Here is a 24,082-nt window from a genome sequence, read left to right on the forward strand (position 1 = left end):
ATAAAATACACAAAACCATTTCAAAATAAACCTTTTAGATGTACTTTCCTCTATGAGGGAATACCAATTAAATACATAAGGATTTAAATACATCACAATGTTCTGAAAATGTACTAAAAGGAAGTAAGTTATCTTTAAACTCTTTTAAGTAAAACGTATTTGCTTTGTCAGTAGTCTGTCGTAACAATCAAACGTGTGTAGCGATTCCGAATCTATTAGTTCTCATCAGCACGCCATAGACAACTTTTTTGATCAACCTAATATTGGCTGTCAATTGTAGAAATTCGCTTCTTAATGTAAGATTGAATAATGTAGTACAGGGTCCTCGCCCAATAAGGATATCGATATGTCAAACTGAATCCATAGCGGCTGTTTCATACGATTCGGTGAATCTGGATCGGCGGTGTGTTTATCGCATGAAACTTCCTAACAATCCTAATTAAAGGGTTGTAGGTTTTTATTGTTGATTGAAAAACACTGTAATTCTGTAGAATCTATTGATTTATATACAATATATACAATGCCTTCAATCGGCGTACACTTGGTGAAACTACACGGCGAAAACGAAACGTGCGGCTTGACAGTAACCTTCGTACTCTCCTATTGATGCTGATGGCACGCTTCTTAAGGGTGAAAAGGTGGTGAGATAGAGAAAGACAGCACAGGAGTATTAGTAACCGGCGAATAGTGAATAGAGATGTGAGCAGAATAGTGGTTGAAAGTACAGAAGTCATAAATAAAGGAGAAAACAAGGACAGATAGATAAGATGTAGAGAGAGACGATGAAATAGAAAGCGAGGTACATGACAATTTACAACAGCGGCAGAGGAGTTACATATACGTTTCTATGTGACAGGTATGTAATCAAAGTGAACAAAGGGTTCTTTCTTTCTGTACTTAGGTTTTGGTTTTGGTTTTAGTCTTGGTCTTGTTCGTTCGGTCGTGGTTTTAGTCCTAGTCTTGTTCATTCGGTTTTGATTTTGTTCTTTTTCGTATGGACTTGATCTTGGAATTTGCTAGTGTAAAGACTGTAAGATCAAGGCCAACTTTGCTCAACACTAATTACTAATTGTACAGTAATTGTAAATAATTTTTATTTTTTATAATAATCAATCAATAATTTTAAATGATTAAAACAGTAACATTATATTTATTACAGACGAACTGTTTAGGTACTCAAGGGAATTTTCTAAATAAAACAAGGGGCAAAATAGTTACCTAAGTACATGGATTTTCTGCTATAAAATTACCTAATTTTCAACAAAAAAAGTGAAAAATATATTAGAATCATTATTTATCGAAACCCCGCAATTATAAGTAATGAAGATTTTTTATGCCCTCTTTCCTTATGTGTACAATGCACTTCATCTTAACGTTCATTTGCAAGTTTAAAAATAGAAACCTTAGTAACATGTGGAAACACAGGAATTAACGAAATGAGAACAGTGACACTCCAAGATTCCGCAAATTGAATTGAAATTGTAAAACGCGTTTCGAGATCTACGCTGTTATTTCCTCCGTTAAAAATTCAAGAAGGACAAATTTAGCACAGAACCCTAAAAAAGGAAATCAAGACACATATTGTGGAGTAATTACTTCAAGTAAACAAAACAATAGGGGAGAAATCTTTGTTTCAATAAACCTTTGAGAAAAAAATTTCCTAAAGGTTTTGTACCTACTGTAACGCTTAGTAAAATAATAAATTATATAAAGATGTAGTATAACATTTATTAGGAATGTGGGGTTTGAATTTACTTCATTTTACTTTACAATGAACAAGGGGGGCTCCTACCTACCACATTTCCAGGAAGCCTCAGTGTTTAGTATTTATTTCAAATTAGTAAACATACCTACTGTTCAGAAGAGTTTTTTGGCGAACAAAGTGTTAATATTGTGATGAACGAATGCCGCAGGCGATCGATATGGTCAGTATCTTTGATGAACCCGGGTCATAAATAGGGTTGCCACCCGTAGTTTATTATAAAGTATTGTACTCTATTTCGACTGTGCGTACGTTATACTTTACAAGACACATAAAGTACGCAAAAATACTTTATTTAAGGCCTTAAGTAAACATCGTAATTTTGTAAGCGATTATTCGAAATTCAGAGTATTTTTACATCAATAATATTGCACAGAAAAATGGCAAGCCATATTTACGGAACAACCTGATTCCCCAAATCTGTTCAAAGTATAGTGTCACTTTTGCTATCCGTTCCGGCCACTTCAGCATTTACAGAAAGAGTATTCTCTGTTATGAACACAAAGTGGCGGGACGACAGGAATAAAGCTTCATTAAAACTAATTAAAAATGAACTTTTAGATTACTTAAATCTTTGTTTGCCAGCAATTTGTTACTGGCTGCTATGTGTAACAAAAAATATGTTTTTAAAAACAAAAAATAAAATACTTTATTTTTATGTTGAGTACTTTTTTTGAACCTTTTAATCGAGAAATACTTTATGTAAAGCCTGAAAAGGTGGCAACCCTAGTTATAAACCATACAGCTAGCAAAACGGACAAGGCAAAACGAATTTATGGAAATTTTCTGGAAATAATCAAAACCATTCCATGACCTCATAAATAAGATAGTGACCAGTATCTGACCGAAGACAATTAATCCAAAACAGATGATATAAACAGTGTGCGAACGCGGGAAATAAAAACAGTAATATAAATAACCGATTCTAAGTTAATATCTGTAATATGTCTTGATGTTGTATAAGAAAATTGTCTAAATAAATAGACACACTAGAAAATTCGTTACATTTTTTTTTATTTTTTTGCAAGGTTCCTAACCCTAAAGATATAATGAACTCATTACCGTTTAGTTTCAATAACGGGCGCTGCTAATTGTTTTTAAGGTGTATGCAGTGATTGTGAATATATCACACAATATATAGATAGTAATGTGTCAATACAATATAGTGTCTGATTGAAGCACAAACAGCACCAGGTTCATTAGCAAATTATATGATGTTATTCAAAGCAAATATTAATTATTAACGCTCGCGCAGCTGTTGACACGGAGACAAGATGTTCAAGAAACACGTCCACGACACGTTTGAAGACATCGAACGGAAGCATCTACCTTCTTCTTCGTGCTTTCCGTTCTCTCTCACTTGTTAGGGAGAAACGAGGTTTATAACATCAAGTTCATAATTTCGAACGGAAAATTGTGTCAAGGGTTTTGAAATATCTTTTCGATGCGCTGCATTTAACTTCGACTTGTTTAAGGAAGTTGTCGACGGGAAGGAAAAAGGAAGTACATGTATAAGGACCCTCCAGATGCATTGTATCAGCAAGATCAGATTCACTTCTATATTGGCCAGGCTATTTAGGAATTCGGTTATCTGCGGGAACGTCTTTGAAAAGGAACAAAAAAAGAGACCATGAAAATTAAATTTATTTTTATATTATTAGTTTCGTTTGATTTGCCGCACAGTTGAAGACATGTTGTATGTATAATAGCAGGAGTCATAGGCCTGATCATAAATCAGCATAGGTATAAAACAATAATTAGTCGATATCATAACGATTGTTAAATGTGTATGTTCCGAGCGCGGCGCTGTACGGGTGCGAAACATGGACGGTGGGCGCCACGGAAAAGCAAAGGTTAGAAGCATTCGCAATGTGTTGTTACAGGCGAATCATTATACCGTGGATAGAGAAGGAAGATAGGAAGAATAGGAGAACAGAGGACTCTATGGAAGTCAATAAGAAATAGGCAAGATAGGTTAGTTAGTAGGACACCTTCTCAGGCTTGAAGGTCTAGTCACAGACATATTAAAGGCAGAAACGGCAGTTAGGAGGAGTAGAAGTGGACCTAGATTAGACTGCTGTTCATAAATAGTTAAGGATTTGGGATGTCCTAGTTTTAGCGGCTGAAGAGGACCCTAGTTGGTCCTAAAACGGTCTGAGGTAGATGGGTTTTAGTTGGTAGGTCCGAGGACTTCTTCCCCGAAAATCCGACACTACCCAGTCGTACGGACACCCAGCCGTCCTTTTGAAGATTTCCCCTCTTCCACGAAAACATAAAAAAAAATCTAGTTTTAGGAAAATGCAAAGATTAGTTCAGGACAAGAAAAAGGTGGCGGTGCGTGTCCAACCAGTCTCAGGACTGACAACCTTATGATGATGAGTCGATATCCTTATTAGAAGAGGACCTTGAATAGCATGTAACAAATTTCAGCAAAGTGTTTACTAAACGTAACGTACGTAATCATTGAACGTTGTTTAGCAGCAGCAGCTTTGACGGTCGATTTTTTATTATGTTCTGATGAGGACTACAGAGTTAAAAATTGTGAGCTACATGACAAAGTACTAATTAAAGACTTTCTGTTATATTACAAAACTCCGNGTATGTATAATAGCAGGAGTCATAGGCCTGATCATAAATCAGCATAGGTATAAAACAATAATTAGTCGATATCATAACGATTGTTAAATGTGTATGTTCCGAGCGCGGCGCTGTACGGGTGCGAAACATGGACGGTGGGCTCCACGGAAAAGCAAAGGTTAGAAGCATTCGAAATGTGTTGTTACAGGCGAATCATGATACCGTGGATAGAGAAGGAAGATAGGAAGAATAGGAGAACAGAGGACTCTATGGAAGTCAATAAGAATTAGGCGAGGTAGGTTAGTTAGTAGGACACCTTCTCAGGCATGAAGGTCTAGTCACAGACATATTAATGGCAGAAACGGCAGTTAGGAGAGATAGAAGTGGACCTAGATTAGACTGCTGTTCATAAATATTTAAGGATTTGGGATGTTCTAGTTTTAGCGGCTGAAGAGGACCCTACTGGGCCCTAAAACAGCCTGAGGTAGAGGGGTTTTAGTCGGTTGGTCCGAGGACTTCTTCCAGTCGTACGGACGGTTGGGTGTCTTTTAAAGATTTCCCCTCTTCCACGAAAACAAAAAAAAATCTAGTTTTAGGAAAATGCAAAGATTAGTTCAGGACAAGAAAAAGGTGGCGGTGCGTGTCCAACCAGTCTCAGGACTGACAACTTTATGATGATGAGTCGATATCCTTATTAGAAGAGGACCTTGAATAGCATGTAACAAATTTCAGCAAAGTGTTTACTAAACGTAACGTACGTAATCATTGAACGTTGTTTAGCAGCAGCAGCTTTGACGGTCGATTTTTTATTATGTGCTGATGAGGACTACAGAGTTAAAAATTGTGAGTTACATGACAAAGTACTAATTAAAGACTTTCTGTTATATTACAAAACTCCGGAAAAAACTATCAATGCAGTTCTATTAAATTATTATTTCTTTTTATAAATCATGGCTATTCAGCTACTGTGTTATAATCTATTTTGGGAGAAAGATAATTAGATTTTANAAAAAAAAAAAACGAAATGACTTTTCGAACAACCCGATAGTTAAAAATTCGACTAGGTTCATCATTAAAAAGTAGAGGCTCGATGTCCTATAGATGATAAAAAGCGAAATAGACCTTTTGCGATGCTCTTAATTTAAACAATATGGAGAATTTATGGACGAAACACAGGCGATATTAACCTATTGTATTAAGTACTTCTATTATTATTAATTAAAGTACTTTAAGAATGATTTCCGGCGAGGCAGTAACGCTATTCAGCTACTGTGTTATAATCTATTTTGGGAGAAAGATAATTAGATTTTATGGATTTCTCGTGAACCTAATAAAAACAGGTAAAGTTGTGCAAATACCCTAAGCTCTAGCCAAAGGGGGGAAGGTGCCGGGGATGTTCCCCCTAATATCTGCTCAGTTGGTTTTTTCAACCTCTGTTATTAATTAGGAAATATGTTAAAAACAGACTTCTTTCATAATTTCGTGTGAAAACGCTTGTAAGTAAAACTACTAGATAAACTCGAAGAGCGTACGTGTATACGGGCTGTAATAAGATTACATAAAGGCATAGAGGCCACAAAAATAATATCGGTTTTTAGTTTGGTGTTCACTGAACTCTCGCAAGTAGCAAAGCCTTACAGTATTATCAAGAAATCGGGCTTCTGGTGAATATTTCGAGCCAAATATCCCCAAGTTATAAGCGCCATGTAAAAACGGATAAAGGGGAATTTAATAGCCAAAAACTGCCAACATTTTTGCTAGAGGAGTTAAAATTAGTCCAGAACAGGATTCTCAGACAAAAACTGATACAGTAGAACCTCGAATCTTGATAACTTGAAAACCTCCAAAACCCGAAAAAATGTTTTGTTCCCTTCCCTTCAAGCCCCAAAACCTTTATTACTCGAAATCTCAGCCCTCTATTAGTCGAAATAATCAGTGAGTCTCGGCATGTTATTTTGGTAGTGAAGTGAAAATACTGAAAAATTAATTTTTCTGTATCCATCTGATCATATGCCTAAGTTCTAACTGCTTCTTATGCAGTTAGAGATATTATTTGACATACATGCTCTTCTACGTAAGACATCATGAAGTTAGCTGCTAAGTATAAAATAGGCGTTGAGGAAGCTTTTCGTTTTTGTCAGCTAATATTTACTGCTTTCCGGTGGCTTTGAACGAAAAAAAAAATTAGTTTACCTAAAATATAGGGTTGTTCGGAAAGTCATTTCGTTTTTTCCCGATAAAGGATTTAATTGTATTCTTTTGTACCCAACTTCACATTTAAGCCGTATAATTTTTATATGCTTTGAGAGCTCATATAGCAAGGCTTGTGTGTGAAAAATTCCAATTAATTCTACGCAGTAGTTTTTGGTTGGTGCCCTTTTAAATATGGAGAGCGNTTATTACTAAATAAGTAGGTATTATTATTATAATAATTTTTGATTTTGCATGATATAGATGAAGTCAGATTGTTAGTTGATCTGTCAGTTCAGAAATTGTGCAGCTACAGCTTTGCGAACGACCAAATGGACTATAAATTGCTAGCAATAAAAAAATCAGGGGTTTAACTATTGTATCGACAGATAATAAAAAATCGCTGAACTCTGAAACAATCACACGAAAGATTATTGCTTCCGCAGAGTTCCATTTAGTCAATCAAAAATATTTTATAGTGCTTCAATTTTTTTACTCCTATCTGCACGAGTAACCACATTGTTTTGTATTTATACTGGGAATGGGTTGTGATTCCAACAAAAAAAGGTTTTGTCTATTTCGAAAATTTTTCGTTTAAAAATATTAAAATATAACTCCAAGTTTTCCTATAGCAAGTTGTCCTGTAGATACTAATTAAGAACACTGAATAAAATGTTTTTTATTTTTTTTTACGAATTTAAGTAATACTTTATTAATTTAATATAGTCTACAAAACACAACATACTCAAGAAACCGTTTTTAGGATCTATAATTTAAAATAAGTATGGCTCTGTTAAATTTTTGTTTTCCCCGGCCCCGTCACCAAATATACTTAAAATTTAAATTCGTATTACATACTAATTTGAATATTTATTTTCAATTTTTTTTCACTATACGGTACCTCAAATTAATCATTATCATAAGGTCGTCAGTCCTAAGACTTAAATTAATGAGTCAAATTCTACGAACGGCGCGGTAAATGCCATCTGTAAAATGCTACATTTAGTTGATTTCAATAAGTAAGTAGTAAGTAATCGTAACTTTTAGTCATTTGCAATATGAGCGTCACAGAAAAAATGTATATTATGACATTGTTATTAAAAATAAATGCTAATAATACTAAAAGGAAGCAGAAGAAACAATATTGGTTCCATCCCATCATAAATCAGAGATTAGTAAAACGGCAATTTTCTTTTTTTCAATTTCGGATATGGTTTTTTTCCGTATCCAAAACACTATGTGACGTTTACTTTTCCTTTGCAACAAAGGGCTCATAATATGACTTGTTTGATAACCACAATGTATTGATTTATTGTACACAAAACAACAGATGATAACTAGTGAATTGCGACAGTTTAGTCGCAAGTGCGCGAAGGTTCATAGCTGTCCGTACGATTCATTCTACATCCCCAACAATCGCGCCGCAAGAAAAATACGACCAGTTGCGATTTTTTAATTTAGTCGCATATGCGCGCACTTGCATTTACTAACTTGTGTTACATTTTTGCGACTAAATAATCACGCAACTAAAAAATCACAGAGCTCGCTATGTCTTAGATAGATGGATATCTATCTACTTGCTGAACCGAATCCGCGGCGTAACACCCTACGTGATAGGCACAATCGAACAAAGAAATTCCAAGTAATTCCAACAAGATCGAAATCGCGACCCGCGTCAGTCATAGAATACTGACCACTTTGATTTTTTTTGTTCAAATTAATGAGAAAAATTTTTCTTGCAGGTGTCACACCCTCGCCGAGAAACGAACTCTGAATTTTCAAATTAATATTTAAAATTAAGCACTAGGAATGTGATTCGTATTACATATGTTAGTGTAGAAAAAATAAAGGAAGAGCTAGTGCTGTAGATTTTGGAGAAAAATTGTTATTACAACTTTTTAAATATGTTTTGGCTTTTACTACAATAAAACAAAAGCGTAACTTATTGTCCACTTTTGTAAAAATAATAAAAACAAAATTTTAAACTATAAAAGTTTGGTAATTTGTAGAACCTTGTTCCATGGACTGGAAATTTAGGTTATCTTGTTCAGATACGAGAAAAGTTTAATAACAAAATATTGCAATCGGGTGATCGTAAAATCGAGTTGCAGTAAAATGACAATGATTTATGTAATACACAGAGTATCTTATGACTAGAAGAAACAGCTTATTGTCTTTGATAAGACTTAATGGTTCGACTGATAGTTTTAAAAGATCTTTACTCAAAATTTTAAAAATCAATTAAGTAATTTCAATATTTTGTAATTTAATTTATGAATAAATAGATTTCAGTTAATCACCACTTTTAATTTTCTTCCCTCCTTCCTATTCCCAACCCATCAATAACACTTGAGCAAAATTTTGTAACTCGTAAGATTAGGTGTTGTGGTATATAGTGGTGCCATGGTAGGTACATATTGGTTACTTTAGTTTTCTATTTTTCATTACCACTTTTATTTTTATTCAGTTATTACTAAATAAGTAGGTATTATTATTATAATAATTTTTGATTTTGCATGATATAGATGAAGTCAGATTGTTAGTTGATCTGTCAGTTCAGAAATTGTGCAGCTACAGCTTTGCGAACGACCAAATGGACTATAAATTGCTAGCAATAAAAAAATCAGGGGTTTAACTATTGTATCGACAGATAATAAAAAATCGCTGAACTCTGAAACAATCACACGAAAGATTATTGCTTCCGCAGAGTTCCATTTAGTCAATCAAAAATATTTTATGCTGCTTCAATTTTTTTACTCCTATCTGCACGAGTAACCACATTGTTTTGTATTTATACTGGGAATGGGTTGTGATTCCAACAAAAAAAGGTTTTGTCTATTTCGAAAATTTTTCGTTTAAAAATATTAAAATATAACTCCAAGTTTTCCTATAGCAAGTTGTCCTGTAGATACTAATTAAGAACACTGAATAAAATGTTTTTTATTTTTTTTTACGAATTTAAGTAATACTTTATTAATTTAATATAGTCTACAAAACACAACATACTCAAGAAACCGTTTTTAGGATCTATAATTTAAAATAAGTATGGCTCTGTTAAATTTTTGTTTTCCCCGGCCCCGTCACCAAATATACTTAAAATTTAAATTCGTATTACATACTAATTTGAATATTTATTTTCAATTTTTTTTCACTATACGGTACCTCAAATTAATCATTATCATAAGGTCGTCAGTCCTAAGACTTAAATTAATGAGTCAAATTCTACGAACGGCGCGGTAAATGCCATCTGTAAAATGCTACATTTAGTTGATTTCAATAAGTAAGTAGTAAGTAATCGTAACTTTTAGTCATTTGCAATATGAGCGTCACAGAAAAAATGTATATTATGACATTGTTATTAAAAATAAATGCTAATAATACTAAAAGGAAGCAGAAGAAACAATATTGGTTCCATCCCATCATAAATCAGAGATTAGTAAAACGGCAATTTTCTTTTTTTCAATTTCGGATATGGTTTTTTTCCGTATCCAAAACACTATGTGACGTTTACTTTTCCTTTGCAACAAAGGGCTCATAATATGACTTGTTTGATAACCACAATGTATTGATTTATTGTACACAAAACAACAGATGATAACTAGTGAATTGCGACAGTTTAGTCGCAAGTGCGCGAAGGTTCATAGCTGTCCGTACGATTCATTCTACATCCCCAACAATCGCGCCGCAAGAAAAATACGACCAGTTGCGATTTTTTAATTTAGTCGCATATGCGCGCACTTGCATTTACTAACTTGTGTTACATTTTTGCGACTAAATAATCACGCAACTAAAAAATCACAGAGCTCGCTATGTCTTAGATAGATGGATATCTATCTACTTGCTGAACCGAATCCGCGGCGTAACACCCTACGTGATAGGCACAATCGAACAAAGAAATTCCAAGTAATTCCAACAAGATCGAAATCGCGACCCGCGTCAGTCATAGAATACTGACCACTTTGATTTTTTTTGTTCAAATTAATGAGAAAAATTTTTCTTGCAGGTGTCACACCCTCGCCGAGAAACGAACTCTGAATTTTCAAATTAATATTTAAAATTAAGCACTAGGAATGTGATTCGTATTACATATGTTAGTGTAGAAAAAATAAAGGAAGAGCTAGTGCTGTAGATTTTGGAGAAAAATTGTTATTACAACTTTTTAAATATGTTTTGGCTTTTACTACAATAAAACAAAAGCGTAACTTATTGTCCACTTTTGTAAAAATAATAAAAACAAAATTTTAAACTATAAAAGTTTGGTAATTTGTAGAACCTTGTTCCATGGACTGGAAATTTAGGTTATCTTGTTCAGATACGAGAAAAGTTTAATAACAAAATATTGCAATCGGGTGATCGTAAAATCGAGTTGCAGTAAAATGACAATGATTTATGTAATACACAGAGTATCTTATGACTAGAAGAAACAGCTTATTGTCTTTGATAAGACTTAATGGTTCGACTGATAGTTTTAAAAGATCTTTACTCAAAATTTTAAAAATCAATTAAGTAATTTCAATATTTTGTAATTTAATTTATGAATAAATAGATTTCAGTTAATCACCACTTTTAATTTTCTTCCCTCCTTCCTATTCCCAACCCATCAATAACACTTGAGCAAAATTTTGTAACTCGTAAGATTAGGTGTTGTGGTATATAGTGGTGCCATGGTAGGTACATATTGGTTACTTTAGTTTTCTATTTTTCATTACCACTTTTATTTTTATTCAGTTATTACTAAATAAGTAGGTATTATTATTATAATAATTTTTGATTTTGCATGATATAGATGAAGTCAGATTGTTAGTTGATCTGTCAGTTCAGAAATTGTGCAGCTACAGCTTTGCGAACGACCAAATCGACTATAAATTGCTAGCAATAAAAAAATCAGGGGTTTAACTATTGTATCGACAGATAATAAAAAATCGCTGAACTCTGAAACAATCACACGAAAGATTATTGCTTCCGCAGAGTTCCATTTAGTCAATCAAAAATATTTTATGCTGCTTCAATTTTTTTACTCCTATCTGCACGAGTAACCACATTGTTTTGTATTTATACTGGGAATGGGTTGTGATTCCAACAAAAAAAGGTTTTGTCTATTTCGAAAATTTTTCGTTTAAAAATATTAAAATATAACTCCAAGTTTTCCTATAGCAAGTTGTCCTGTAGATACTAATTAAGAACACTGAATAAAATGTTTTTTATTTTTTTTTACGAATTTAAGTAATACTTTATTAATTTAATATAGTCTACAAAACACAACATACTCAAGAAACCGTTTTTAGGATCTATAATTTAAAATAAGTATGGCTCTGTTAAATTTTTGTTTTCCCCGGCCCCGTCACCAAATATACTTAAAATTTAAATTCGTATTACATACTAATTTGAATATTTATTTTCAATTTTTTTTCACTATACGGTACCTCAAATTAATCATTATCATAAGGTCGTCAGTCCTAAGACTTAAATTAATGAGTCAAATTCTACGAACGGCGCGGTAAATGCCATCTGTAAAATGCTACATTTAGTTGATTTCAATAAGTAAGTAGTAAGTAATCGTAACTTTTAGTCATTTGCAATATGAGCGTCACAGAAAAAATGTATATTATGACATTGTTATTAAAAATAAATGCTAATAATACTAAAAGGAAGCAGAAAAAAACAATATTGGTTACATCCCATCATAAATCAGAGATTAGTATACTTCATTTACTTTCTGTAGCAGTGTGCCCCTTCCAATGTCTTGGATGCGCGCTGGCAAAATTTAAGGTAGGGAGAAAAAAGCTCATTATACTCTTCACTCTTGTACATTAAACATACTTTTTCATACAGTACCTGCCAAAAGTTTTGTTCAATCATGAATAGTAGTGCGAGTCGAAAACAAGCGTTAAAGCCTTAATATGTCTTCAAATATAAATAAGCATCTCGTAGATATTTTCAGTAGTAATTGGTACCAATAACAGCACATTTGAGCAATGCAATTATAGTGGATAAAATGGTAAACTTTTCCGTGCAGTACTGTGCGGATTATACGCTCCTCGCCGGTTGAGAGTTTGACTGAGAGTTGTCTCCTTTTTTTTCTGGCCTAGTGCTGTTCTTTTCTACTTTGCGCCGGTCAAACTGAACGTCACATCGCTACAGTAGAGGGAGCGATGTTGAGTGGCATAGAGTTATGTGTATTACCTTTTTTTATTTTCGTGGAAGAGCAGACGACTGTTGGATTCTTTTAATACCGGAACATCTTCTGATTCACATAATAATTCATATGCATTNACAAAATTTTAAACTATAAAAGTTTGGTAATTTGTAGAACCTTGTTCCATGGACTGGAAATTTAGGTTATCTTGTTCAGATACGAGAAAAGTTTAATAACAAAATATTGCAATCGGGTGATCGTAAAATCGAGTTGCAGTAAAATGACAATGATTTATGTAATACACAGAGTATCTTATGACTAGAAGAAACAGCTTATTGTCTTTGATAAGACTTAATGGTTCGACTGATACTTGTTTTTTAGAGTTCTGTAACTCAAGTATCTGTTTGTAACAAACATTTTCCTTTGAGACTACTACGATATACAGTTAAAAATAAGCATTTGTTTGCAATTTAAAAGTAATCATACAAGTAAACAGTAAAGTTGCAGTTTACGCCACCCTCTTTGTGCTTCAAATATGGCAATGATGCCAACCTAAGCTGAACGACTAAAGTGCGTTGGAACTAAGAGACAACTAGAGATAGTAGCAGCATAACTGAAAATGTACCTAGTAGAAAAACATGTTTCAATCTCTTTCAATAAAATTCGAGTTTAATGTTCGGGGCGAATCTAACAGGGTAATTTTAATAATATAATATATTTGTGAAAAAAAGATACTTCAAAAGAACTTACTAGCATCGTCTTGGTTGAAGAAGACGAAATGGGTGTCAGTATGCAACAACTTCAGATGCTGCATCTAACATTAAATAAATTAACATTATTACGAGAGGCCGACTGCTAAAAAGACAGCGTTAGCATTCAAAATAATGCTTTCTGAAGTCCAGTCAGGTCCTTTCTTACCCGATTAACATATTGTCAAAGAAGTTATCTCGAGTCTCGCAGGAGTCACAGAGGAAGAAATTTGCGCGCCGGTGTGCGCATTTTACCGACAAATCAGTCTAAATCGGCGGATGGACAGTCGTGGATTTTCCACGCATCTCGTAAGAAGTAGCGGCGAAATTTAGCGTTTTGTGACGCGCGACCGTGCGAACACGTGAGTTTCTAAGTACGATGAGTCGATGATGGAAATGATTTAGGAAAATGGGTAAGGACTAGATCTACTGAATGATATAATTAAAAGTATTAAATTCTCTCAATTTTTTTGATTTTCCTAAATCACTTTCGTGAAAATAAAATAATTTAAAGAAATGGGATTTAAATACTTTATATTTGCCTACACTTGCATGTTTAGATTTTTTTTATACTTTGGTTATATGAAATTTGATAATTTTAAATAAATTTTTTTTAATGATAGAATAATTTAATGCAAGCTTGATACCTATTGATATGTGCAGACTTTGTAAGTTCTTTTATGTTTAATAATACTTAATTAATGTTTGAATCGGCTACAAACTATAATAATTAAAGATTATTAAAAATTGTTATTTTAGTCTTATGTTTCGAACATGAAGTGATTTAATGAAATTTAAACAAAGAAATTATTAACAAAGACAAATATATAAGTTTTTGTTTTATTTTCATTAAAAGAAATTCGACGTACGTGTAAACCTAATAATCACTGAATTTTCCTTTATTTTCGTGCTATAAAACACGAATATTACAAATTCCTCTTAGTTCTACTGATGTTGAATGAGGAGATATTTGAAGCTTTTCGTATTAAACAAAAATTGACAAATATATGCACATTGTGAACTAATATGCAATACGTATTAGTACGTGAAGATGGATTAAATTTAAATAAAAATGGCTTATAATTTTTGCAGTTGCTTAAAAAGTAAAAACTTTGTCTCGGTTCTTTCCACATTGTGGTAATCTGTACGTAATTACATTTTTGGTGTAGTACCTACCTAAATTTTGTGTTATCTTTCCTGTTATCCGAAACTCAATAATAATTTTAGAGTTTTTTTTAGGCATGCCCGTAATAGGTTTTCAAAACAGTTAATACATAATCAAAACCATTTAAAATATTTAAAAAGTACTCATCATTATCATCATAAGGTCGTCAGTCCTACGACTGGTTGGACACGTACTACCACTCTTTTCTATCATATGCTAATCTTCGCATTTCCCTAAAACTAGAACAACCCATATCCTTAACTATATGCGAACAGTAATCTAACCTAGGTCTACCTCTACCCCTCCTAACTCCTGTTTCTGCCTCTAATATGTCTCTGACTAGACCTTCATGCCTAAGAAGGTGTCCTACCAACCTATCTCGCCTATTTTTTATTGACTTCAATAGAGTCCTCTGTTCTCTTATTTTTTCTAGTAGATACCTCATCATTTCTAACCTTTTCTACCCACGTTATCCTCATCATTTGCCTATAACACCACATTTCGAACGCTTCTAACCTTTTCTTTTTCGCCGCTCCCACCGTCCATGTTTCGCACCCGTATAGCGCCGTGCTCCAAACATACACCTTTAACAACCTTTTTAGAATTTCTAAATTAACCGTTCGCCAGTATAGAAGTGACTTATTCTTATTAAAGGCGACAGGACCCTGCGCTATCCTGTGCTTTATATCCATACTACTCCTTCCGTCCTGACTTATCTGACTTTAAAGAGTACTGTGCATGTGAAATTTAAATTGACTGGACAAACAGAGCGAGAACTATATACAAAACTAATAGTACAGCTTTACATCAAAAAAGAAACCAAAGCATTAACGTCATGTGGTATTAACTAAAAAGTATACCCATTTAAATTCCCAATTGTGTTTATTTTAATTAAAAAAAAAGTTAAATTTTTAGAAAATTTCACAAAAATATACCTACAGGTTTTTTACTTGTAGCTGTAAAAGACGATTGGTGTCGAATTTCTTCGTCTAATTTCCTTTAAAATCATAAATCATTCATTTTCAAAAACAAATTGGTTTATGAGTTCTAAAATTCAAAAGTTGAAGAATTAAATCGTAAGAACAGTTCAATGTTCAACGCAAGGTTACGTGGAAACGGTTTGTCGAACGAAAATTTGCAATCAGGCCTTTTTTGTAAAGAATTTATTTTCCTTGAAAAAAATGTATTTTTCAGATATATTTTTTAAAAGATTTGAATGGGAGATGCGTTTGGAGTAATGAGAACATAAATTTGTGATGATAGACCTTTTAATATTAAAATTAAGCGCTCAAATTTTATGTTAACTTTGTTTTTCCATCCTAAATAATATTTTCAGTATACTATTAAAAAAAAATAGTCGTTTTTTCTGGCCCAGTTTAAGGTACGTATAAAAAGACTGATGATGAGAATTGAAATCTCATTTGGTGGGATTTGTTGATGGTTGTCTTATTAAGAATACTAAGAGACACCAATTTCAAAATACTTTTAAATAAACAAAAGCTGATCTCTTATAAGCAAGGCTCACCTAGTTAAACAACGGTGCGGAATTAATTTTAAACGTAGGTACATAGAACATACAAAATTCACTGGTTCATATAGTAAACACGTGCGTAACTTTTTCCGCAAACATTTCAATCGTCAGAGGTAGAGCACCGGCTGAAGCGCTGATTTTTATTTTGATTAAAAATTTAGGCTGCTCGACACACAGACATATGCATCTACAGAGTCAGAAGGCTTTTGTGCTTCCCGATGCATGTAAAATGCAACTGCAGTTTGTTTACAGTAAAAGGTTTGTATTTGACTGTAACTAACGAACACAACATAGTTGGTTAGTCTTGTCGACTTTGCTGACACTATAGTCGCTGATCCCTGATAGATAAATTTTACAAATTGAGTATCAGCAAGACGAGGCAATCGAGAGAATTTGCAATTTAAATAATTCTGTAGATGACGGTACTAGAACGGATGCTTCTTTTACATAAAGATATGACCGAAAAAAGGAGATCTTTGTCTTATTTAGTTTGAGTAGGTTCAGGCAGTTATAGATCTGGAGCAGCAACGTAGAGAAGTAAATATTGGAAAGGGAGTCAAACAAGGATGCACACTGTCAGCACTTAGTCTACATATCGAAGATACAATCAACATCATTAAAAACGGTACAACTGTAGGGATACTTATACAGAGGCAAAAGATTAACATGCTTATGTAGTATTAGCATCTAGTAAGGAGGAGTTAAAGATAGCCTCAAATAAAATGGAGGCGGTATTCACAAAACAGTACCTATTGTATGAAAATAAATAAAAGTAAAACCGAAAAAAAAGCGAATATAAAGATAGGTAACAAAAAGTGGCTGATTTTCGGTATTTAGGAAGTCAGATAAGTCAGGTAGGAAGCAATAGTATCAATATGAAGCAGATGATAGCGCAGGGTCAGGTCATCTTCTATAAAGAGAAGTAACTTCTATGCTGGCGAACGGTTAATTTAGAAATTCGAAAAACATTGTTGAAAGTGTATGCTTCGAGCGTGGCATTATACGGCTACGAAATATGGGTGGTGGGCGCGGTGGAAAAGGAAATATTAGAAACTTTCGAAATGTGGTCTTGCAAGCGAATGATGAGGATACCGTGGATAGAGAAGGTTAGAAATGAAGAGATATTAGAAAGAATAGGAGAACAGAGGACCCTATGGAAGAAGAAACAGGCGAGATAAGTTGGTGGGACACCTTCTCAGGCATGAAGGGATAGTCAGAGACATATTAAAGGCAGAAACAGGAGTTAAGAGGAGTATTGGCACAACTAGATTAGATTATTGTTCGCAAATAATTAAGGATGTGGGATGTTCTAGTTTTAGGGAAACACGAAGATTAGCTCAGGATAGGAAAGAGTGAAAGTGCGTGTCCAACCAGTTTTAGGACTGATGACCTTATGATGATGATGATGAAGTTCGAAAATAATAAGATAATGAACATAGTTTGTTTTAAACTGACAAAAGTAATTTTCTTATTTTTTTACAAAACAAAAAGCAGACACCTACTAAAATTTTCACCTAAATGTTTTTGAGCGAAAATTCCGTTGCCTTATACATAGACGTGTAAAAATCCAATAATTAAAGATTTTCCCGCAGGACTGTCTTTATTTTTATTATAAAGCCAACTAGAAAAGGTCAGATGGTCAATGACCACGAAAGACAAATCTTCTCAAATATCTTTTAATTATTGTGTTTACGAACACTGTTTAGTAAAATTGTAGTATAATTTACCCATAGGTTACGCTTATAGGCCATGTAAAAAACGTGCCTTGCATTGTACCTCAAAGGTGGTGTTAAAATAAATGCAGCGCAATTCCCAAATCGTCTGGCCCATGTATTCTACGTGGAACTTTTTCATGGCGATTTATATGACAAACAAATTTTATCATATTATAAACAAAATTAATATAAACCAGATTTTTGAGAAAATTTAATTTTTGTGACTTTGACCACTTGTAATATATTTAGTCGTGCAGTTGGCTTTATGGACTTTTGGTAAATTATTTATAAGGGTCAAATTAAAGATAATCTCGCCAGAAAACCTTCAATTGAATTTTTTTCTATACTAATATTATAAAGAGGTAAAGGCTAAAATGAATTAATTTTTACTGGTATTGTTAACCTCAAATTAATGAGGAAAAATTGTTTCCGCAGTCACGTCCTCACCGGGAATCGAACCCGGGTTTCTGACTTACTCACCATTTCTCTACCAGTAAGCTACGAGAGATGACAGCAGCAAAAAAGACGATATATAGGTACCTATTACCTCCTGCAACGATATTTCTTCATTAATTTGTCGTAAAAATTAATTCAAAACAAAAGTGAATTCACTTTAATATATTAAAAAATCCTACAATCATTCTTCTTTTTTCTTTTAAATAAAAGAGCAAAGAAAATACCACAAATTACGCGGTAAACGGCATCTGTAGTACGATGCTACATTTTAAGATTACGTATGCTCTAACAAGGTCCATTTAAATATATGGATATCTACTTGCCGAAACGAAAAGAGCAAAGTTTATAAATTTAGATTCAGGAGGTATTCCTCCTTTAGCTTGCATTAAATATATTTGTTACTTTTTGGGCAATAATATAGTTTCGTCGCCTTTTACTTTTATAAATAAACGTCATAAATACGTACCTACATTTATTATATGTTGACAGTTAATTTAAGATAATACCGTAAGGTTCAACCTTCTTTACCTTGTTAAATATTAATTATGCTGGAAGTAATTATCCCGTCCGTAATTAATAAATATTTGAGGCGTTCAAGTCTATGATACAACTTCATGTATTTACTCCACAACGGCTACTGTGTGTCTGACATTGTGCGGTGTTGATGCAAATCCGATTAGAAGTAGAAATCGTTTTAATCCTATTAAAATTGAACTAACAATAAGTACACGAAGGATTTCGGACAATATTTAAAAATTAAAAATGTTGTTTTCTGTGACAATTGTAATGGTTAGAATATTAAGCTCTGAAGTTATGGTGATAACAAATTTAGACCTATCATTGTTAAACTCAAATCAAAAAATATACCAAAGAACAACGGAATTTGACATCACATTTTTAATGGTATTCTGTCAAAAAAAAAATTTTTTTTCCAAAGATCATAAATTATTACAAATGAAGTAGTGAATGCCACCTATAGTAAAATGCAACATTCTAGTGCGATTTAAAAATGTTCAGCAGGATCCATAAGGATATCGGCTTGATCTAACGGTTTAGAGGTTTAGACCATTGCTTATAGCATTCTAAAAAACATCGGTCCAAAGTTTTCTGTAGTTTGCTTAGATCACTTAGGTAAATGCTCAGGCAGTAATGTTCCACACTCTCTATATTTTGTTCGTCTCATCTTTCTCATCCCAGTCACTACCCACCCATTTCCACGATTCCTAAAAGGAGGCTAAAGACAGTCTGCTGTTTTACCCTCCGGAGGGATTGCTCGTCCGCCAGCTTTGGCAGCTTTTTTTCGAACTAAACCTATGGCCGAAACTGCCGTTTAAAGTCTATATTCTGTTCAAACTGTCTCCGGCGTGCTGACGAGGTCGAATGAGATCGTAATCGCGATTTAGGTCTGACGGTCTCGAAAAAATGCCGACCATCATGAACTTTTCTATTGACTATTCAAGCAAGATTAATTACACCAGTCTCTCAAAATCTTTCAGCGTCTCTGAGAGCGTCTCTCACAGTCTTTCAGTTATTGCCTAGGTGTTTTTATGGATCTCTCACAGTCTCTGTACTCTTGTTAATTCAGAGATTCGAGTCTCTCATTCAGAGATTCGGGTCTCTCATTAAGAGATTCGAGTCTCTCGTTTAGAGACGCTAAACAGTTTTTTTGACAGTCTCTCGACAGTCTCTCTCAGCGACACCAGAGAGCCTCGATGAGACACGGAAACTCGAGTCTCGCTTTCAGAGACTGTGAGAGACTGAACATTTTTACCTCGGGACTATATTGCCAAAATTCAGGAAGCGTAAAAAACAAAAAATAAATCAAATAAATCAAGACATTATTTCTGTTCTTTAGTTCGATATTATTTCATTAACAGAGACAAAAACAAACATATAAAGAGGTGTGAAGGGCTGTACAGATGACATGTTTAGAGAGGAACAACCAGTCGGAAACAGCTCTTGTACAGGAAGAGGATGTACTTTGATTGATGTTACAGCTGAAATTAATGCCCAAAAGCGAGATATTATCTCAAATTTAAAATTAAAAAACCATAGCATTACCTACGTAACGTATAGGTGGAACAATTTTCTACAAAAAAAAAATGCATAGAGAATAGGCACATTTCAAAGGTCCTTTAAGTACTGAAGTGTTTTAAAGATCTATATTAACATTCTGTAAAGAACCGGAAGTTAAAAAGTGTGTCAAAGAGAAAAAAAATACAAACCGGCAGGGCGCCTACCAATAAGAGTTAATTAGTTGTGTGACGGTTTCGCATTTTATTAACACCATTATTTCATCAAAGAGAAATTTCACAAAGTTTCAAGTTTGAGACATGGCGGTGCTTTACACAAAATTGCATGGTTTGCTTTATCAGAGAAGCCGGAAACTTTCAAGAAGATTATTCTCGGAATTTTCTTTATGGCAACATAATATTTACTTATGTATACTAGGGTTATAGTTACGAAAAATTTCAAAGGACGACAGCGCTGTAATCGAAGACGTAAAACTATAGGTCTATTCAGAACAATACACCCCGGAAAATTTAGCTATCATTAGATTTAATGATAAATTCATTTATTTCTCTATTTTTTTTGACGTGACAACGTCTTATAATTCGATGGAGCCGGCTGCACGCATGAAAAAACATGACTCATGCGGCGTTACCTCGCTCTGAGGCGTTCCATTTAAGGCTTGAAGTGCAAGCGAGAGCGCGGAACGAGCGACAAAGAGGCACAATCGGCCTCCGCGTTCGGCAGCGTTCGACATCTGTCTCTCTCCTACTTGAGTGAGCGATGCGTCCGCGTGGACAGCTGCTATACAATAATACATTTACATGTTTTCGTCAAGTATGAAGTGCAGTGAAAAGTGAATGTGGTGTCAATTGTTTATAGCAACGATAATTGCTGCGATAAAGGTAATGATTCTTTCGATATTAAATATATGTTCAGTAATATTTTGTCGAATTGAAGCTAGATGTACAAAAATTTTAATGATGTTTAAAAGTTGTAAATAAAAGTTGGAAAACAATTGCTCAAAGCACATTCATACTTGTAAAAACTATGTACATTGGAAAAAAAAAAAATAAAAATTGACATAATTGTATTTATGCGTACAAATAAATGTAACTTGATCAATTCAATTGTGAATTCCATTTACCTCCTTCTCTATATCCATACAAAATATCTATCAAACAAAAATAAATAAAAATGTTCTTTTGAAAAATGAAACTATCCATCAGTATTTTCTTATGACGTTGGGAGCTTTTTCTGGCTGATGGGCCGTGGTCTATTTAACTGGAGTTAATCCAAATAGACTTTCGCCCATCAGCCTGAAAAACTCTCAACTTTTGAGGGGTGTTACGTTTTGTTCAAAAGATTTTAGGAGTTCGGTTAGTTTAGGACAGTTTTCAAGGAAGCAGGAAATATTTTTAAATAAATGTGGTTGAAAAGCCATATTCCTCACGCTCACAAACTTTTTTCGGAACGGATTTTCGCCCGTGTGACATAAGAAAATGACGAAAATGTGTTATAATAATCGATGAGCTTTTAGTCTTACCTGTGTGTCAAAAGAAAACAGAAACAAAGGACTTACTAATAGTGCAAATTGCGTCAATGGAGATGGTATCTTATCATTTATTTTTCGCTCTCAAATAAAGAAATTAACATAACGAGATGCTATTGCGCCAGTCGTAGAGAAGATCGCAAACAATAAGTTTACCGCAGTTTCCGAAGCAAAATCCCCATTTTCATATCGAGGTTATTGAAAAGACCTTAAAGTTATCGGTGAGAATATATAGAGAAGGAGTAGGTACATACCAAATGACGGAGCTCTCCTAGAGTTTAGATGCAATTTGCCCGCCTTTTATGTTCACCAAAGATCAGATATCAAACCTTACTCAATCTCATATGTCGATCACGAGATTTAATCTTGCTTTATAAAAAGGCTCTCTGAAGGTGAAATGTAAATCGAAATTCTATGTCAACGTTTGAACTTAATTCTACCTAAAACCTAATGAACGAATTGCATTGTCGACAACAAAACAACGATATATTTTATAGTCGTTAGTGGGATCCGTCAAATGGGCATACACCATCTGGTGGCAAAATTTATAACTCAATGAGGGAAAAATTTACATAGGAACTGCGCACGCAAATTGTAAAATTGTTTATTAAAATAATAAAACACGTTAAAAAAGTAAAAAATTTTTTGATGATGGAGTCGACGAAGTTTTCTTCAATAAAAACTAACCGTTTTATATATGTAAAAAATATATTCGGAAAATTAGAGAAAAAAGTAAACTAACAGAAGCTTGGATGAAAGCAGTAGGTATCAAAGAAGTGAATTCTGGAACAAAAATTTGTTCACGTCTTTTTAATGCACATGATTATATTTCAGCAAGTATTTACCATCAGCCATAACCTTAATATTTAAAACTTGAATCATACTAAAATTATAAAGTGAGAAATTATTTATTCCTGTGTAATTGATTTAACACCATTCTAATGATACGATATAAGTATTTTGAGGTTAAGAACCTACCTGCTGCAATAAAACAAAGTTGCAATAATGTGTTTGCAACGTTCTCTTAAATCGGCTTGGCACGTGCAAGTCATTGATATGATATTGCTTAAATCACCCAGAATCACCTCACCAATTATATAACGTGAATCACTTTTTAAATCCGAAGTTTGTAAAAAGTAGGCAGTAAACTTGACGGAATTTGAAGGCTAGCTTCCGGATTTGTTATTTCCGAATTTTATAATGTGATTGGCATTAAAAACATGCTCACCTTCAACGAAATTTCCTTTCCGAGACTTTGTGTCAGTCAAAAAGTCTATTTTTATTGTTTTTCAATATGGCTTACCTTTTTGATCGATTTAACAATTTGAGAGATTATTTAGAAAAGATATAAAAAAAATAATTTGAAAATTGTTCTAGAACGTTATCACAAAGAAAAAAATAATTTCGAAAAAAATCGCCTGTCTTAATGATTATTATAAATGTTATGAGCTGTTATTTTTTCTGAGTAAAGCGCCATTAAAAGTCTCTATAAGGTATATAAATTTCATTCAAATCGGTTAAGCCGTTTTTTCTTATTTTTGGATTTATTCAGAAACCAAAATAGAAAAAGGTCTAAAATCTCTTTAGTATCAATATACCCTTAGAAAATAATCCGGATATCGCTTTGGAGCCGATTCACTATGCTTATCGTCCTATGACCTTTGTCTTTGAATATTACTACTACAACTGAACAATCTAACTAAACTATTCTATTTATTATTTGTAGAAAATACAAGCAATAAGGAAGTCTTACCTGTATTTTCATGAGTTAAGAATAACTGCACCTGTTGTAGAACATTTTCTCAAAATTATTCCACCATTTCATTACCTTTCAGTCTATCATAAATCAAACTGCACTTCACTTTTGTCTTTACACTGCAACACTAATTACGCGTAATATTTCTGTAAAATGTAATGCATAAATAAAATCTCAGAGGTTCTCGAAGAAAACGATTTTATACGTGTTAACCGACATTATAGAACGTTTTAAACTGTAGGTGCTACACAAACAACCGACTGTAACAAATATTCGCTCTGTGATGACAAAAACAGGCCTCGTGTTTTTCACCAAGTTAGTATAAAAACTTATCTCTCTAGGAAAAAAAAGAAGAGATGGAAAATATTGGCATGTACAACCACACACATACATTCAAAGGAATGTTTGGAATAACAGACCATCTGTGTTTAAAACCAACAATGTATTTATTAGCTTATGAGAGCTTGCATTGTCATTATTGTA

At 33.5% G+C, this 24,082-nt stretch overlaps 1 protein-coding gene across 1 annotated transcript in view; it reads left to right on the top strand.

Annotated features, from left to right (window-relative positions):
• The first annotated feature begins 13,715 nt into the window (after positions 1 to 13,715).
• The window catches only part of LOC108741450 (gamma-aminobutyric acid receptor alpha-like), an 87,428-nt gene continuing 77,061 nt past the window's right edge, over positions 13,716 to 24,082 (top strand). Inside the window, exon 1 of the mRNA XM_018476266.1 lies at positions 13,716 to 13,827. Within this exon, the coding sequence (XP_018331768.1) occupies positions 13,824 to 13,827 (4 nt within the window). The 5' untranslated portion in view covers positions 13,716 to 13,823. The remainder of the gene's footprint in view (positions 13,828 to 24,082) is intronic.

The sequence above is a fragment of the Agrilus planipennis genome, unplaced genomic scaffold (genome assembly GCF_000699045.2).
Source record: "Agrilus planipennis isolate EAB-ADULT unplaced genomic scaffold, Apla_2.0 scaffold278, whole genome shotgun sequence".
NCBI lineage: Eukaryota > Metazoa > Arthropoda > Insecta > Coleoptera > Buprestidae > Agrilus > Agrilus planipennis.